This window comes from Ictalurus punctatus, chromosome 22, assembly GCF_001660625.3.
Source record: "Ictalurus punctatus breed USDA103 chromosome 22, Coco_2.0, whole genome shotgun sequence".
NCBI lineage: Eukaryota > Metazoa > Chordata > Actinopteri > Siluriformes > Ictaluridae > Ictalurus > Ictalurus punctatus.
In genome coordinates, this window is record NC_030437.2 from 14,204,520 (window position 1) to 14,218,122 (window position 13,603).

General features: G+C 39.5%; 1 protein-coding gene across 5 annotated transcripts in view; it reads right to left on the reverse strand.

Moving 5' to 3' along the window:
- pdzd2 (PDZ domain containing 2) overlaps positions 1-13,603 on the reverse strand; it is an 83,615-nt gene that overhangs the window by 33,392 nt on the left and 36,620 nt on the right. For all 5 annotated transcript variants that reach the window (XM_017452092.3, XM_017452091.3, XM_017452093.3 and 2 more), the window contains one exon: positions 1,777-2,248. In XM_017452092.3, the coding sequence (XP_017307581.1) occupies positions 1,777-2,248 (472 nt within the window). The remainder of the gene's footprint in view (positions 1-1,776; positions 2,249-13,603) is intronic.

A 13,603-nucleotide genomic window follows, 5' to 3' on the forward strand; every position in this document is an offset into this window, starting at 1 on the left:
GCAAACCCTTGGAGCTGCTGGGAGCAACCACTAGCAGATGAATTTATCTGCCTGAGAAGCCAGAATGGTTATTTTGAGCATCTGACATCATAGGGTCTCTGTACTCCGGGGAATGCCGCAGAGCTTCTCTCGGGCTCGATTAGATCAGAAACATATGCCCTTCGCCATGCTGTGGTTTCTAAAATAATGACATGATGGGCATCAACTGTTCTCCTTACTGTTCAGAAGGAAAACAGCGGAACTGAATAAACTAATCTTGTTGCAGATAATGCCGGGATCACAGCGGGTATTTTATATTTAAAGTTAGTCATTTCACAGATGCTTGTATCCAAAGTGGATCATCACAGAGTAATCAGTTGAGTTTTAAATGACTTTAAAACTAATGATACACACTAATAACAAATCATCAGTTACTATGAGTAATACAAGATACTTTTGTTCTCATTACAAGCGTAAAAAAAAGATTGTTCTGGGGCTGGTTGTACAAGCAACTGCTATGCTCAATAGGTTGTAGCTAAGCTAAGACCGGGTTTTACAGAGAACATTACGCCTGTTTACCTCAAGCAAAGTTTCACCTAGGTGCAACTAAACAGGGAGGTGTTAATTTACACACCAATTTGCAACGCTATTAATTTTTGGAGAGGGAGTGGCCGTGCTGCATTGAGATCAGACGTGCAGCCTGTAAGAAGCCTGCAAATATGAACACACGTAAATATAATAAACCTAACGTTTAAAACTGTTCCCACGGAAACATAGACATATCTAGGCATAAATCCGAATCCCATTCTTAGTTAAAATTGGTGAAAACTGGTGCATGAGTAGCAGTGTTTGTTGCATGCTACTCATAGTGCCAGCAATTTCCTCAAGCTGGCTAGCAATACTGTTAAACCATTGCCCTTCACACAAACACACACTCAAGGCCTTTCCTTTACTCTTCTACTTACTCACACGATCATAATGAACCTTTATTTGACCATCCAAGCGTAATAAGCGGCTAAAGGGAACTCAATTCGGTACTCGCACGATGAGGCGGCTTTCTGTGCGCACACACTTGAAGCGCGTGCACAGAAAGCCCCCCGGTCAGACAAGAAATTCATTCATTTCTTGTTATCTTAATTCTATGTTGTTATTTATTTTCGTGTTACACATGACGCGGACTCGACTGTACTCGGAAAACTTTCCGAGTCCGTGTCAAGTTCGAGTACAAATTTACCCGAGCGTTTGACAAGTCCGAGTTCGCTCATAATTAGACTCGAGGACCCTGACTCTAATTATTTGTGGATCTATCAGATGCAACGACATCCACTTAAAGCCTCTCTCTTTAAGTTTAGACATGTTCTACTGGCTCGAAAGTTCAGTGAATACAAATGAACGCTGCTACCAAATCCGAGTAAACGTCGCTGAAACATCTAGGCAGAGATCATTCATGTAGCATGCAGCAGGTGGAGAAAGTAAAGATTTGTACCAGGGTGCTTGGGTTAGGTTCAAACCACGCAATTGAACCAACTTCACGGGATTGTTTACTGCTGCTTACTGCATGACTACATTTGTTATGTCGATTTTACAGGTCCATCCGTAGCATCAACCGTAGACAGGTTTATGCCAATAATTCAGATGACGATGAAAGACGGTGTATTTTAAAATATATTCTGCAATAAAAAGTGAACAGAAAGTTTGCCTGCCTGGATCAGTTAGCTGAATACATTTAATATATGTATATATTATATAATTATACATGTATTTGCTCTGTGTTAAACATATCTGTGAACGTGTTACCTGGCTGGACGGTTCATTCCTTCCTGTCTGAGACTTGAAGCTCTCTGACAGGCGTGAGTTAGACCGACTTGGCAGAGTGGCAGAGCTTATGATATTGGTTATCGCCACAGAGTGACCAGCGCTTGGACACTCCTCGGTTGGCGTGCCCAGTGGGCTGCTGGCCTCTGTGGGTGTGGCTTCAGTCTCCATCGAAGAGTAGCCGTTCTCATGCTTGTGATCTCGAATGTCATTGCTCTCCTTGCTGTCTCGGGTAAACGAGGAGCGAGAGATGACTCCAAACTTGCGGGTTCGCTTGCCGTTCTGCGTGGGACTGCCGACTGCAGGCTCTGAACGCACGCTGCCGCAGTGCTCGATGGGAATTTCTGAGCAGCCGATGCTGCCATTGCACGGAGGGAGAGGGGCCTTGCGCTTGATCCTCCGCAACATGATCAGGTAGATGTAGCCGCCATTCCAGCACTGGTTCGCCAGGTAGCTGAACAGAAAAGAGGAGCAAAATAAAAATAAAGAACACCGTGTATGGAGTGCAAGAAAGGAAGGACGTACAAGCTGGAACATTTACACATCGTTACACATAATTAACATTCAACAAATTCACACACGTTGAAGATCACATAGGGATGAACAGTATCGTCATTCATACTAGCTAGAAACAGTGGACTCGTATTAGACTGTATTTCAGAATCAGAATGATTTTTATTGGCTTAGGGCTTTGCCACTGATTATCTGTAAATTGTCTTACAGAAGTTACAGTAATGCTTTACAGTTTCCATCAAAAAATATCCTAATGTACAAATAGCTCAGGGTTTAAGAGTACCATCAAGCTAAAACCCTGTTAGAGAGGTGTGTTCAGTACGAACACCCAAGTCGAGGGAATTTTAAAATTACATTTAGTGCCCATTAAAGTACTAAAAAGTACACCACCCTCACACATATGGCACTTTGCCAACAGAAGCTTGCAGAAAGCAGACTCGCTTTCAGAGTCTGTTAGTCAGGGTCCATATCATCTATCAGCAAACAAAAAAAGTCATCACTGATATTGGTGCCATATCATAAAAAAGGGGTCAGTGCATCCCTAATACCACATGATACATATTCAAATATGTGGAACTTTAAATCTGATTTATACAGGAAGTTCTGGAAGTTATAAGTCATAACTGAGACAAATGTGATTAGTAATCCATCAGTCTTTGATCGCAGGAAGGCCAGCAGTACTAAGGAAGCCTTATGATGTTATGCCACATGTCAGATGCTATATCTAGGAAGCTAATCTACTGTCATGATATATGAACCTACTCCTAAATGCAGCTTGGCATTTTAATCTTTCAAGCTTCATGATGAATAAAATCACGGATTGAAATGATCCGAGTGTGACCATGTAATGCTGCATGCGTGATTATCCCGGTGGCCACCAATGCCAAAGACTACAGTTGCTACTCATTAACTTCAACGATTCTAACCTGCTTATAAGAAGACTGTAGTCAATCATTTGTTACTTGTTTTGCAAGGATTGGGCTTATAATGTCACATGATGTCATACAAAAGGTGACCTTGGGACAGTTCTACAAAGTTCTACAAATCTCATAAGCACTTTAGAAGCAAACATTTTCATTTAAATTGACAACGGAGCTGCAAACAAATCAACAAACAAAGTAGCAATTATGAAAGCAGAGATCAACACACCTGTAAGGATGAAGCGGTACAAAGGTGTCAGAACACTGTGTGTCAGTGCATCACGCTCATCTCTCGTCTAAATCTGCACTGCAGGCAGAAGGCCTGGCTTAGAGAGTTTGTCATGCTTACAGGAGAACAAAGCAATGGCTGATGGACTCCTGACTAACAATGGTGAGGCAACACACCAACAAAGCTTTTGCTTACATCCCCAAACAGTACGCCTGATTATGGGTATGGTGATGAGCTATTGAATGAACTGTGTGTGTGTGTGTGTGTGTGTGTGTGTGTGTGAGAGAGAGAGAGAGCGAGAGAGAGACCATGCGCATGTCCCAGAGCATTATAAAAACAAATCACCTGAGCCTAACCTTCATTACTAGTCATTGAAATCGACGTATTTTAAGGTTTCTTAGCCTTTTTCAGCAGACGTGAAAAACACACCAATATCTGTGTAAAATATTGTGCAACACCATTGTGCATTCACGAATGTGATTCTGCTTTGAATGAATTCTTTGAAATTGTTCAATTATACTCTCCTGGAAAAACCGGGGCATTGTGAGGATTAAAACCTGCAATCCTTTGAGAATAAACAGAAACCTTGACCAGTTGTGCCTCCACAGTAAACTTTAAGTTTGCTCTTGGGATTTCATCGATAAGAATTTGTCACCGACTAGATTTAAAATTACATTATAAGTTCTTATATTTATAAGTGCTTGATTTCATATTTATATTACAGTTTTAAAAAAATGTTATGTGAGTTTGAGAATTTGACAGTCATATCAGTACAAACTACTTTTGCTACAACTATTGGCTCTGTTTATTTACTGGCCATTCAAACCAAACATACACAGATACCCTCTGAAACTACACTTGACATATGAAACTTGATCTCCTGCAACATTCCGACAGGTTATATAAAACAACAAAGTCATATGCAGGATATTGTGAATCTGCCGAGACACAGATTCCCAAAACTGCTGGAACAAAGTGTTCCTGAAAAAAAAAAAAAAAAAGTCCAAACATTTAGGCAGCCAAACACTTTTGATTCTTTTGACACAGCACTCCTCGTTACATTAAAGTTCCTTTAAGTCTGGGTGAGAAAATTCACTTCCTGCCTCCATCTCGCGCATGCTGGTGTAGAAAATAACAACTCTCTGACCTAATTCTGCCATGTTTTGTCTTGCCTTAACTGCTTGTCCCAGTCAAGTTTCCTTCCTTGCAAGTGATAAAATATCTCCAGATCAGTCAAACAGGAATAGTGTGCAGAAGTTTTCACAGTAGCTCAAGACAAAGGATCTCAAAATCTATATCAAGCCAATATTCAGGAATACTTGGAAGTATTATAACTTGCGGAAATGTTTGTGTGCTTTAAAAAAATGAGGCCAAGATGTGACGCTTTTGTGACTACAGCATGTTAAGAAAGTCCAGACTTGAGAGATCTTCAGCAGCATTAATCAAGATGATAAATCTACACCGTGACGAAATCAAGTGACGTGAATCCATAACCAAATTAAAAGAACGACGAAGATGATAAAATCCATGACCAAATCAAAAGAATGAAAACATTTTCATGCTTTCATTATACACTTTCTGTTTGTTTTAGTATTATTGAATGTTGGCCGTATTTTGGTTTAATTGTGTCCTTCTCTAAAAAAAAATAAAATAAAAATAAAAAATTGTTATATGTGTAGTTCGTACATTTTGGTCCTTGAGATAAGCTATGTTTATAGTAATATGCCATCTCCTACAATCTCCTCCATGTGCAGGAAATTTAAAAGAAAACATTGTGATGGTTAATGAATACACTATATGGCAAAATTTTTGTGGACACCTGAACATCAAACCCATATGTGATTCTTCCCCAAACTGTTGCCAAAAAGTTGGAAGCACACGACTGTCAATTGTCTTTCTTTGCTATAGCATTACAATTTCACTTCACTGGACCTCAGGAGCGTAAACCTGTTCCAGCATGACAGTGCTACTGCGCACAAAGCGAGCTCCATGAAGACGTGCTTTGAGAAGGCTGAAGTGGAAGAACTCGAGTGTCCTGCACAGAGCAGTGACCTCAACCCCACTGAACACCTTTGGGATGAACTGGAACGCCGACTGCACCGCAGACCTCCTCGCCCGACATCGGTGTCTGATCTCACTAAAGCTTATTTAGCTGAATGATCACAAATCCCCACCGCTACACTCCAAGATCTAGTGGAAAGCCTTCCCAGAAGAGTGGAGCTTATTATAACAGCAAAAGAGGACTAAATCTGGAATATTTCCGTATCTGAAGAGTGAAGTGATGCTGTTTTAAATGTGTTTCAGAGTGAAATATTATGGTTATACTAAACTGTCAGACAGTGGCACTAGACATAATACTGCTCCGTGATTGAGCTGATATCAGAAATGTTTGCTTAAGTTCAAGGTCAGAACGGTGCAAAAACTAAGCTCAACTGTCCGAATAGCACGTAAGTCTGAAGTTACATCTGAGATCTGAATATCAATGTGTGCAAATTAATATATACCCATATATCACTCTGGATACACGCCTTAACATGCTTTAACTCTGAATACAGTCCTATAACGAAAACAAAACAAGATAACATGTACAGACTGACTGCATTTAAGAGACATGTTTATCGAAGGATTAAATAAATAAATAGAGTGAAACTGAACACTGATCTTCAGGCCTCATGTTGCTGTTATATACCACTGGCTGTTAAACTCAAGCCGTTACCTGATCCGGGCGCTAAATACTTTTGCCCACACAGGGTGGAATGATTTTGGATGCATGTCTGAACATCTTTGACCGACATTCACTTTCTTAGGGAAAAGGTTAAAAGATGTTTAAACATAATTGGATTTTTAGAAGTGCTATAAGATCCTGCAAATAAAAGTAATATACTTCAATTAATACATACAAAAGGGGAGCAAGGGTGCAATGAAAGAAAATGCAAACTGCTTTATAATATCAGTGTCTATAGATCTACAATTCACTATTATGCTTAAGACAGGGTTATAAGCATGGGCTACGTCCAGACTCGCTCCACTACATGACTTCTCCATGCAATCTGATAAAGACCAAACAAAGAAAAGCAAGCTGTGACCTCGGTTCTGGCACAGTTTCAGGCCACCCTTTTCTCTGAAGCCGAGTGCCGGTTACAGCATTTACAGTTACAGCACTGTGGGAAATTCACGAAGGCTCAACAAGCCTCAACACGTTTCCAGTGGATTGACTACCAGGGAAAGGCAAGTTGCCATGCTGAGTCTCCATCGTCACAGGCCTCCGTCTGCTATGCATGCCCTGTGTCTGACTTTCAAGGTGGTGGATGGGAATGGAAGCTTCGAGGGGGAAAAAAAGTGTGATGACAACTGGATTTCATTGTTCAGTGTAATATAACAGAAAGGAAAAACAGACTTTCTCTTACTCTTGAGCAATTCGTCTGTTGATCTGGATTTGGCTCTAGGGGTTTAGAAACCTCAGCTTCAGACTGGATGAATACTAGTGATGCGTAAATGTAAATATTTTCCTCCACTAGTCTGAACAGCTACTCGACTCATCAGTCACAGTACATCCCTCTACAGCCATTAATACCAATGCAGGCTTAAGCCGAAAGCATGCTTCACTTCTTACGCATACGCTAGGAATAGCCATCAGATTTGTACGCGCGGGTCGCACATGCATATTTAATTATTTTGCACTATTTTGTTGCTCCACAAGGTGGCAAGAGTGACCCAGGGCTGTTGATTCTCAAGGTAGTCATAGAAAAAAACGGAATAAACGGAAGAGACGGAAACGAGTGTGGGTTAGAAAGTACGGCATTTGTATAATTCTAGCCTGAAAGTGTATAAGGATTTGTATATGGGTGCTAATCGTGCCAATAGATTGCCCGAGCATTGTTCTTTGTGTTGTTGTGATTTTTCTGCGTTTTCGTTCTTCACACCAGAAGACCTGGTTTACTGCTCTGTACTGACTCTTGTAGGCCAGGAGGGGTAGTGCAAGTTGACGTAATGCGCATGCGTCGACCGCCTGTGTACCCGTACATGTCAAATGGAGTATAATTTGAAAGGCTATGCATACGACTGTGCGCATATGCTAGCGTACGTGTAAAAAAAAAAAAAAAAAAAAACACCGGAGGCTTTTGGTGGCCTTGTCCATCTAACACCAGTCTGACTCGTTTCTCAGCGATGTGTGACTGCAGCACACAGTCTATTTATAACTAACATTCATGAAGTTAATAAATAACTAATACCTGGTATTGAACCAGAAAGATTATCATCACAAAAGCAGAGACTGTCATGGATTATGCACAATAACAGACAGTCCTACAGGAATTTCCTTGAAATGTTGTACTGTTACATGGGCGGTGTGTCGATGGCAGTGGCAGTAGGGAATAACGCAGGAATAAAAGCAACAGGGTGTGCTGTTATGGGAAAATAATAAATGACAAAGCACAGTTACTGTTCCCACTCTGAAATTGCTTATTTTCCAATAACAGCATGTCCCGAAGTGTTTTATTCCTCTTATACCACAGTAATTTGCCGGTTAAAAATTTTGATTCATTAAAGAACAAAATGTCATACTTTTTATCCTTTTATAGTTACGGTATTGTTGTAGAACATCCGTGAAACAATTAAGTTCCTCTTATCGTTTACGTTATAGAAACTACAAACAGTTGCTAACTGACCAGGGTCTTTCTTCACTGTCTTGATATTAATAAGACAAAAATGCCCTGTCTTGAAGACTTTCCTGTGTCAGAAAACTTGACAGCTTCATCTCTGGACTGTCAAAAAGCCCCAACACTAGAGACTCCTTCCATAAATCTTAAATAAACATCTCTCAGAAAACTTCACCTATCAGAAAACATCTTTTTAAATCTGTTTATGTAGAAATGATAACGTATTAGTATGTGCACATTAATATAAACCTGGAAGCTGGAACTACTGTCAAAACTGCTGTTGTAGAAAATTAATCAACATCTTCTGACCAATCAGATATGAGCGCTGTGGTATAATAAAAATATATTCTTTATCAATATTATCTTTCATTCATTCATTATCTTCAGTAAGCCCCTTTATGAGCCAGTCCATCTCATGGTACCATGCACACACACCTTCACACCTAGGGGAAAGTGAGCGTAGCCAATCCACCCACCAGCATGTTTCTGGGAGGTGAGAGGAAACCTGCACAGACATGAGGACAACAACAAGTGAAACTCCACAGACAGTAATGCAAGCTCAGGGGACCCTGGAGCTGTGAGACATCATGACAACACCGTACCTCATTTTTTATCAAATAATGAATATTATTACAGACATAATATTCACATCATAACATCTTCCGTTATGATGTGTTTTGTTCTGTACGTCCAGTTGTAAATCCATCTCCATAATCAACCATTGGGCGACATATCAATTACTCAATCCATCCCTAGTGGACACTTATTCTTATCAATGTGTCTTTCTTCATCACTGTGTTAAAAGAAACAACGACAAATGCTGCATAGCTCCCGTGTATGCACCTGGTTATCATATGCCGCTCCATCTTTGTGGATAAAAACATAACTGACAACAAGGACGTTATAGCAATGGTATTTCTGGGTCAGGATTTGGATTGTGCCGGTCAGTATTCACTATATTGGATTATGTATTACTTGTGCCGGTCAGTATTCACTATAAGCCACCCACCATGCTGCCAGACGGAAATTCCACTCAGAACTAGAATAATATGTTAGCTCGCATTACTGCACCACGCTTTCCCTGCACCGCCTTAATTCCTCTAAAACACGAATATCTTTGATAGAATATCTGCAAGACGTTTGAAAGGAGGGAAAAAGCACTCTCTCAAAGCATCGCCTGCCAGATTTTGCAGACTCAAAGTAGAATCTCTTCAGAGTCTGTGCCAGATAGCAAAAAAGCAACATCTGTTGGGCTGCTGCAGCGAGAGATCCACGTCGCTGTCGTGTTGTCCCAGACGGCATGGGAGAAATCGGACTACTGAATCGTATCTGGATCGTTCCTGTATGCATAATCACGTTTATTTGATCTGTTTTATGATTATAGCTGACTTTTGGCTATCGGTGGAATACTCAAACTTAACAGTTTTAACACTCTAAAAAAATGATAAACACATGTGGATACTCTGGCAAGAATGGGATTTGCAGGTATCTTGCACACAGACTGTTGAATAATAGTTCAAGAACAGCCGGTGTCTTTCGAAATGCTTTAAAACTGAATAATTACATTCTTATTCCAAAGCAAAACAAGAGCTCATTTGAATGCAGACATTTTACATTTAAATCAGCACGTGAAATCACGAGATTAAAACACTAAATGTTAGAAATAAGATGCAAGGACTGACTGTAACAGAAACTATGCAGCGCTGAAACGAGAAGAAACTGTCCCACATGTTTCTGCAAATGGACCCAACAGATTCAAATTCCTCCGTTTACCACGATCACATAAGAAACCGAAAGAACTGCACCTCTACCTCTCTGGAATAACAAGAACAAGTGAACAGAAAAGAAACGTGATTTTTATCAGATCACTGGGTGATAAACAACAACATGTGAACACGCAATCTCCTTCATAGCAGGTCGTAGAGGTTCGGGATAAACCTAAGCATGTTATAAATTATTATAAGGACTACATTTTGCAGGCAAACATGATAAACTTGAAGAAAAAAAAAAAGAGCAGATAAGCATACACCGCTGAGAAACAAATACGAGCACTGTGCACGGAGAACCTCTCCACAAATTATGAAAAGTGTGTCAAAGTGCAACAGCCCCAGTCTTTACAAAATAAATAAAATACCACAAAGTACTTTTTAATGGCTGACACTTGGCACAGACCAAAAGATCATAGCAAACAAATAAAAAATGAATACAGCGCATTTAGGTACTCCAAATGATCTTAAATCTATTGCTATTATATGTGACACCTGATTCATCTGGCACACATTATATAAACTATCCAAATATTTTAAGAGCATATGGTCTTCATTAACGTGTCAGACTGCTCTGGAGCTTAACTGTTTTCCACCAGAGAGCCTCCCAATGCAGGCACAAGCTGGCTTTATCTCAAAGCTACTGCACCTGAGCGGATCTCTTATTCATATTATGTATATATAAACAAGAAATAACTATATGGCATGCTTAACGGTTTACTCAGTGATGATTGTGGAAGATATGTTAATGATATTGTGCAGGTTATTTTTTTAATTATTATTTTTATATATAAAATATGGGCAAACATTTATGATGTTAATTGGTTCCTAGAAATGTCCGTCAACTGCCAACTGAGTGGATTTCTAGGTGATGTTCTACGTGAATTGAGTATTTAAATGAATGATGAATATGCACTTTATTTGTGGACTGACTGATAACATGATTCCTAATGTAAATATATTATTTACTATTTATTTTATATACTGTATCTAACATTTAACATGACTCTTATCTTTTATAAACTGTTTATAAGTTTTTTGGATTTTTTTTTCTTTTTCTGATTGAAGCACAGCACATTTTATTAAACTGTTATAGTCTATAGTCTTCTCATATAGCTCAGGTCTGTTTGCAGGATTGCCTAGGAGACTTGAACTGCTAATCTTGTGGCAGTTCCTTTGTTGTTCACCGTGTGTTACCAGTCGTGCACATGTTTATGCAGCAAACATATACAGCCAGAAAAATGTGGACACCTGACCATCACCCATATGTGGAGCTTCCCCAAATTGCTTACGCAAAAGTTGGAAGCACACGATGTATCGGATGACTTTATATGCTGTAGCATTACAGTTTCCTTTCACTGAATCTAAGGGACGCAAACCTGTTCCAGTATAACAATACCCCTGTGCACAAAGCGAGGACCAGGAAGAAATACCAGGAAGAAATGTGTTACCAAGGTTGGAGTGGAAGAATTCAAGTGGCCTGCACAGAGCCCTGACCTCAATCCCACTGAACATATACTCTTGTGGCTGAATGGCCACAAATCCCCACAGCCAGGCTTCCCAAAAAAAGAGTGGAGGTTACAATAGTAGCAAAGGGGGGACCAATTCCATATTAATGGCCATGGTTTTGGAATGAGATATTCAGTAGCACATATGGGTGTGATGGTCAGGTGTCCGCATACTTTTGCCCATATAGTGTCTCTGGAACAACTGATATTGAAAAACTGAAGAATGTTGACACACAGTAGATGCACATACGCTATAACAATGCAGTGGTTTTGATCAGAAATAGTAATACTAGTCTCTGTTAATGTATTCAAAGCAGCTGTGATGAAGGACTGGAAAGAGAGACATGTAAACCATTACATGTTGGGTCCACGTCTGCTGTGTACAATTTTGAATATATAAACTGTACACTGACAACTGACACGATTATTTTTTTATTCTAACCTGTCTAATTCCCTACATTCGAATGTATTAATATTGGATTTTTGTTTTTTCATCAGACAATGATGCTATCCTCCTGCAGCATGACCCTGTGCCACAGGATTCATCTTCTGTGGCACATCATTACACTGTCTATGCAAGACCACATGCAGTTATAATATTTCTATACTCGAAATATTTCATTACCATGATTTGCAGTTGAGTCATGAAAAACAATTTCTTTAGAATGCAAATGTCTGTGGATATGCCAAGGGTGGCCTACTCAAGAAATAAGCTTGGGCTCAATATGGAGGTTAATCTGAACCGGCATCCCAGAAAGCCCCTATGGTATTGTTGAAGAGCTGGGCTTTATGTGAATAAGTGCATGATAACTAAACCAGCAGATCTGCATTCTTCTCATAGTTGAGAACAGCTCAGAGAAATAAATTTAGGAAAGAAAATTAAAGTAACAGAAAGAACGTCTAAGTTGACTGTGTTTCAGTAAATTAAATTTTAAGCTGTATTCATATGGAAAAAAACAACTGCAATACAGACACTAAAGACAAACATTGAAGGTTTGTGATCCCTATAGAATATTTCTGCATGAATATGACCTAAAACATCGTCAGATTTATACACACGTCCTAAAAGTAGATAAAGAGAAGCCAATTAAACAAACGAGACAAAAATATTATACTTGGTCATTTCCTTATTGAGGAAAATGATCCAATACTACATATCTATCTGTGAGAGGTAAAAGTATGTGAACCTTTGCTTTCAGTATCTGGTGTGACCGCATACTTTTGCCACTCACAGATATGTAATATAGGATCATTTTCTTCAATAAATATTTGAGCAAGTATAAATATTTTTGTCGCTCGATAAAATGTAAACAGACATGAAGTTTGGTTGCATGAATAACCCTCAAGCGTGTGCCGTCCCTGGATCAAACACAGCCCATCATATGCCTCGATAAAGGAGTGTGCTACGAGTGACAAACAAACAGCCAATAACAAGTTGCGTATCTTTTGGGGTTCGGTTGTGCCATCGCCATGTGACATCAGAACACACAAACACATGCGGACACGAGATCAGAGCCTGCCAAGGAGATTATTATGTTTTTTTGGTTTCTTTTTGTCTGACCAACATCAGAAGACTGTTGTGTGTAAGCTTTGCCAAATATGTAGAATCAAGCTGCAAGAGACTTGTAGTGTGCATGCGCAGCGCTCCGCACATGTACAGTGCGTGTGACTCTGAACAGCGGGCAAAGGATGTGACAGATTTTTGTGTTTTCTGTTAAAACGTCGGCTCTGGGGAGCACAGTGAGTGTCCTCGGAGCAGGAGCTCGACTCGTCAGACTCGGACCTCAGCACAGTGTTCTCCAGAATTAAGTGTTAAAGTGGAAGTTTTATACGTGGCTAGGCTAACTATGCTAACAGGCTGAGCACAACCCAGAGCACCAGGACTCCCATTCTGCGCTATAATGTGATGTTGATCTTCCTTAAAGTTTGTCTTTTACATTGCACCAATTTTGTAACATTTTATTTATTAAGTTCAAGAATTTCTTTACCACTTGTTTATTTAATCTTCATGTAAGATATAAGAGAAGATATTTGTTTAAATTCTATTTTGTTTTTGACTGTTAAAACTAAAACTATTTGTTGTTTGCCTTAATAAAGTGAGTAAATTAAAAATACAGTGGTTAAATTAAAACCTTTTCTCTACTGGTCTTTGTTTAAAAAAGATTCAAATTGATCAATAATTATCGATACCGAATGATATGAAACAGTATATCGT